General features: G+C 42.4%; 1 protein-coding gene across 1 annotated transcript; it reads left to right on the top strand.

The window, feature by feature from the left end:
- Positions 1 to 641: 641 nt before the first annotated feature.
- LOC143572854 (uncharacterized) lies at positions 642 to 4029 on the top strand. Its single transcript, XM_077057902.1, has 8 exons — positions 642 to 977; positions 1093 to 1146; positions 1189 to 1479; positions 2396 to 2626; positions 2694 to 2897; positions 3058 to 3199; positions 3460 to 3512; positions 3682 to 4029. Exons 1-8 carry the CDS (start codon positions 642 to 644, stop codon positions 4027 to 4029), a joined length of 1659 nt encoding a protein of 552 aa, XP_076914017.1.
- Positions 4030 to 5999: the final 1970 nt, after the last annotated feature.

Below are 5999 nucleotides of genomic sequence, written 5' to 3'. Positions count from 1 at the left end.
GCAAATCGTTACTAGAGATCAAGTTACTCAAAAGACTCTTGCCGATCATGACATGCTTATTAAGAATCAACAATTGGCTCTACTTGACATGCGAAGGTCCATTGGCGATATTGTTTGACGATTGGATGAGAGGCCCCCAGGACAGTTTTCAGGTTCCACTCTGCAGAATCCAGCCGCTCAACTAAAAGCAATTACTACTCGTAGCGTCAGGATTTTGGGTCCCTTGGTAAGAAGGAATGAAGCTGAAGTTGAAGATGAGGAGGTGACGGATGAAGAGATCGAGATGGAAGTACCAGGAAAAGTGCAGAACACCGCACCAGTTGCGCCGCCAGTAGAGAAGAAGTCGGTTGAAATCAAGCCATCACCAATGATTGATCACTCTCGTGTACCATATCCCGCTCGCGTAAAACATCAGAAATACACGCAGGAGTATAGACACTTTCTTGACATGTTCCGACAGTTGAAGATTAATCTCCCGTTCATTGAAGTCTTCCAACACATGCCAAAGTACGAAGATTTTTGAAAGACCTGTTGAAGAGGAAAGATAGGTTGGGGGAGGTTTCATCGATTCCCTTATAGGAGATTGTTTGGCGGTAGTGTTGAACCGCGTACCCGAGAAGTTGTCGGATCCGGGAGTATTTATGATTCCGTGTTTGTACGGTAGTGATGCGATGAGCCATGCATTGGCGGATTTGGGTGCAAGTATAAATTTGATGCCGTATTGTTTGTATGAGAAGTTGGATTTGGGCGAGCTTACACTGACTCGCATGTCTTTATCGTTGGCTGATCGTTCGGTTAAGTATCCGCGAGGTATTATTGAGAATTTGCTAGTAAAGGTGGATAAGCTTGTGTTCCCAGTTACTTTTGTGGTGCTCGATATGGAGGCCGACGAGAAGGTCCCAATTATTCTTGGTCGTCCGTTCTTACGAACCGCAATGGAGCTTATCGATGTTTACGATGGAAAGATCACGCTTCGCGTCAGTGATGAGAATGTTACTTATGATGTCGCGAAGTCGATGAAGCATCCGAGTGATCAATATGATTTCAGTGGTCCATGCCACTTGGTTTATTTTATTAACTCATTTATTGCAGGTATTGATAGCTGCTTCGATTATATTTGTGGTGCGTATCTCGTGGGAAGTAATGGTTTGGTTGATTAATGATTTAGGTGAGGATGAGTCATTTTAGAACGATTCGGTTTGTGATGAGTTGGTTGAGATTTTGGGTTTGCCCGAGATGATAGAGGTGAATGAGATTAGTTGTGAGAGTGAGGCGGGTTCTGTGGAGAAACCCGCCCCGTTGGAGTTGATGGTACTCCCATCACACTTGGAGTATGCGTATCTTGATGAGGGCTCGAACTTGCCTATTATTGTGTCATCCAAGTTGACGGAGGAAGAAAAGTCGAGGTTGATATACATTTTGAAGTTGCACAAGGGGGCGATTGCATGGAGATTTTCCGATATTCAAGGTATTAGCCTGGTTATTGAACGCACCAGATTCAATGGAGGATGAGTACAAACCGGTGGTGCAACCACAAAGGCGTCTTAATCTGAATATGCAAAAAGTTGTGAAAAAGGAGGTATTGAAGTTGATGGATGCCGGGATGATTTACCCGATTTCCGATTCTCCATGGGCGAGCCCAACCCAATATGTTCCCAAAAAAGGAGGTATGACTGTTGTGATGAATGAGAAGGATGAGTTTATCCCTTCACGTACAGTTACCGGTTGGCGTGTGTGTATTGATTGTCAACGATTTAATGATGCCACCCGGAAGGACCACTTCCCATTTCTGTTAATTGATCAGATGTTGGAGTGTTTGGCAGGTCAGTAGCTTTATTGTTTTCTTGATAGTTTTTCGGGAAATTTTCAAATCCCCATTACACCGGAAGACCAAGAGAAGATGACTTTTACATGTCCCTATGGCACGTTTGCATACCGACGCATGCCGTTTGGACTATGTAACGCTCCAGCTACCTTTTAGAGTTGTATGGTGGCCATCTTTCAGGATATGATTGAGACGTCCATGGAGGTGTTTATGGACGATATTTCGGTTTACGGTAATTCTTTCGATCATTGTTTGACTAATCTTGAGAAGATGTTGAAGATGTGTATTAAGACGAAGTTAATGCTAAATTGGGAAAAATGCCATTTTACGGTGACTAAAGGGATTGGTTGGGTCATAAGATCTCGAGAGACAATATTGAGGTGGATCGTGTGAAGATTGATACTATAAGTTGACTTCCTCCACTGACAAATGTGAAGTCGATTAGGAATTTCTTGGGCCATGCGAGGTTTTATTGGAGATTTATCAAAAATTTTTCTAAAATTACTCGCCCAATGACCCGACACCTCGAGAAAGACGTACCGTTTGTTTTTTTATGATGAGTGTGTAAAGGCGTTCACGATTTTGAAAGAGAAGCTCGTAAGTGCTCCCATTCTTTTTTCTACTGATTGGAGCTTGCCATTTGAGCTCATGTGTGATGCTAGCGATTATGCGTTTGGAGCGGTTTTGGGGTATAGGAGAGATAAACATTTTCACCCCATCTATTATGCTAGCAAGAAGTTGAACGATGCTCAAGAGAACTACACCACCACCGAGAAGGAACTTTTACCCGTTGTTTCGCTGGTATCTCGTGCTTTCAAAGACCACCGTTTTCACTGATCATGCAGCTTTGCGTTTTCTCTTTCAAAAGAAAGACGTGAAGCCTTGTCTTATATGGTGGATTCTTCTACTTTCCGAGTTTGACATCGAGATTAAAGATAAGAGGGGTGCGGAAAATGTAGGGGCCGATCATCTACCCCGTTTAGAGGACCCAGAAGAGAAGAGTTGCATGAGGAGGAGATTGGTGATGCATTTCCTCGCAAGTCGATCGATTTTGATGCAGCTGAGAAACAAGGTATGCCATGGTTCACTAATTTTGCTATTTATGTGGCTAATGGTTTTGTTTTGGACGGTATGACTACGCAACAAAAAAGGAAGTTCTTCCGGGATGTTAATCGGTATGTGTGGGATAGCCTGTTCTTGTTCAAGATTGGTGGTGATCGGATTTTGAGGAGATGTGTGACGAAGGGTTGACAGGAGGGAATCATGGTGCACATGCGACCGGGCAGAAGGTGTTTGATAGTGGGTTTTATTGGCCGATAGTTGACAAAGATGCTGAGGAGTTTGTGAAGCTTTGTGATGCGTGCCAAAGAATAGGTAATATTTCATTTGAGAATGAGATGCCTCAAAACCCCATACAAATTCTTGAAATCTTTGATGTTTGGGGCATCGACTTCATGGGACCGTTTCCCACATCGAATGGTAATAAGTATATTTTGGTTTTGAGGATTTTGGAAAGGACGGTTGGGGCAAGTCAGAAGGATTGGTCAGAGAAGGTAGATGATGCATTGTGGGCATTCCGGATCATGTACAAGACTCCGTTGGGTACTACACCGTTTATGCTTGTTTATGGTAAGTGTTGTCATCTTCATGTGGAGTTGGAGCACGTGCTTATTGGACATTGAAGACGGTGAATGTCACAACATATTCTTGATGAAAGCTCACAACAATTGAGAATATGCTGCATCCCGAAGCTCCTCCAACTCATGATTCTGAAGTTGAACATCAAAGAAAAATGAAAGCATATTCTCCAACGATCGAGAATATGCTTTCATCTTTTCTTTGATGTTCAACTTCAGATTCATGAGTTGGAGGAGCTTCGGGATACAGCATATTCTCGATCGTTGAACATCAAAGAAAATATGAAAGCTCTACATGATCGACGGTTGAAAGGCGGCAAGGAGTTCAAGAAAGGTGATAAGGTATTGCTACTTAACTCTCGTTTGAAGTTGTTTGCAGGAAAGTTAAGATCGAAGTGGACAGGACCGTACTTGGTGAAAGAAGTTTTCCCGTACGGATTGGTGGAGTTGGAGAATCTGGATAATGGAACATCTTGGAAGGTGAATGTTCATCGCTTAAAACACTATCTTGGAGGACCGGAAGAATCAATCGAGATGGAAAAAACTCCACTCTATCCATCGCACTGAATCGTCACACGTGGTTCTTGAGTGAAAACTCAAGTGTAGAGTTTGTGCATTCTTTCATATTTTTATTTTTATTGTCGGACCGGTGCGGGACACGGTTTCCCAACGATTCACGGGGCAACGTGTTAGAGTGCGGAATCCTCTAACACGGCGATTCGGTGGTGATCAACAACGCACGGTTACGATTCCTAAGACGGTTTGACACCTAGGGACGGAGGAAAAGACCGACACGACGAAGATTGGCAGAGAGGATTTTCGGCAGTAGCAGGTTCGTGACTGTGTGTAATGTGTGCTCTCTTTCGTGAAATTTCCTAAGTTTCGTTTATATATCGTATACTGATTCGATCGAATGAGTATCTCATTCGATCGAATGAGTCCTGGTTCGATCGAATCAGTCACTGATTCGATCGAATCAGTTTCTTTTGACATTTTCAGTCCGTTAACTTGGTTTCACGATCGTTATTTTCATATCGAACCATCCTGATAGAACTGGGGACATACACATGACATTTCATGTCCTAACAAACTCCCCCTTGGAGCCAGTTCTATTTACTTATAATCAATCGAGTTCTCTTGCTCGATCGTAACTCCCCCTTGGAGTTATCTCACTCTCTCTTTTCTCAAAGCTAGTGGTGCGCACGTTGCATCCACGAACTCCTTTCTTCATGAAGTTCTCTCAAGATCAAATGGTTCAGTCAGTCAGACTTACCATAGGTTCCGCATATCCTGAGAAGCTGTCAATTGGAATTTTAGATAAACATTTAAGCACAATCTATCTCAATCCAAAACAAACTACATTCAACTCAAGAACAATTACAATCAGAAGATTAAACCTTGAATTACAACAAGAAACAAAATAAACATGACAATTAAGCTTCAGTTTCTTGTGCATATTTCTTCTGTTGCTCTTTCCAGTTTGATCCTGCATGTATGTCATAGGCAAAGCAAATCCTAATGACATTTCTATACGTTAATGCTTGCTCTCTGTCTTCGGGGGCATAAAGAATCTTTGTCTTGTATAGTGTATAGACATCCTCCTGTGACAAGTTTGTGAGCCACATAGGATCAAATATGCGAATTGTGCTCCAATTTCCATTGTCGTTGAGCACAATAACTGCTTCATGCAGTCTTCCATCATAGTACCAATGCCTGAATGCTTTGTAGAAGTCCTGCTTCATCTTTCTTAGAGGAATCTTCTTCATCGTGAGTGGTGGCATGTACTTCAAGATAATCTTTGGCCTGTTGGTGATCGGATCGATCTCCTTTTTACTTGTATATCTCTTTGGCCTCTGTGGAGTGATCATCTTCCATTTTGAGTTGTATTCCTTTCGCAATACACTCTGATAGTACGTGGCAAATGGAGATGAACTGGCGTAAAGCATATCAAGATAGTTCAGACGGTTTAGATCATAAGTAGGAAGAGTCTTCAAGTCAGTGATACGTTGAAAGTACTCAACCCCTTTTTCTCTCTTGATAGCAATGCAATTAAGATCCTTCAGACACGCCCAAGCAATAATCTCTCCTGAAGTTCTACGACCCTTCATCTTATAAGACGTTGTGTGAGGAATGGTCGGCTTTGCTTGTCGTCTGGACCTTATCTTCTCAAGAATAGCGTTGAAAGCTTTCTTGCATTCTTCTGTTTTCTCAACGAATTCGGCTTGATCTGCTTCAGAAGGCTGTTTCATTGTGTTTGACCTTTCGTCAGCCTTCTTCTGTATTTCCTCCTCTGTTACATTTTGGAAGAAACTTGCAGAGTTAGGAAGATTGTCAGTTTGAGACGTGTAGTATTCTGGATATTCTTCCTGTGTCAAGTCTTCCATTTCAACTTCATCAAATTGAGAGGGATCAGCGGCCGTAGATGGTGTTGAGTCAGGTGTAGCAGCCGAAGAAGATGTTTGTTCTGTTGAAGGCAAAGCCAGATACTTGCCTGTTTCTTCATTGTATAGCTCAAACATTTGTTCCAGTTCTTCTTC

Source organism: Bidens hawaiensis, unplaced genomic scaffold, assembly GCF_021521415.1.
Source record: "Bidens hawaiensis isolate Kalapana, Puna unplaced genomic scaffold, B.hawaiensis_p1.1 tig00026067_1, whole genome shotgun sequence".
NCBI lineage: Eukaryota > Viridiplantae > Streptophyta > Magnoliopsida > Asterales > Asteraceae > Bidens > Bidens hawaiensis.
This window is presented reverse-complemented; position numbering and strand designations above follow the sequence as displayed.

Excerpts from the sequence above, each read along its gene's own strand:
- LOC143572854 (XM_077057902.1), top strand. The coding sequence starts at position 642 with ATGATTCCGTGTTTGTACGGTAGTGATGCGATGAGCCATGCATTGGCG. Across the intron at positions 1,147-1,188 it reads GTATCTCGTGGGAAGTAATG|AACGATTCGGTTTGTGATGA; the intron begins GTTTGGTTGATT and ends GAGTCATTTTAG. Across the intron at positions 3,513-3,681 it reads CTTATTGGACATTGAAGACG|ATTCATGAGTTGGAGGAGCT; the intron begins GTGAATGTCACA and ends GTTCAACTTCAG.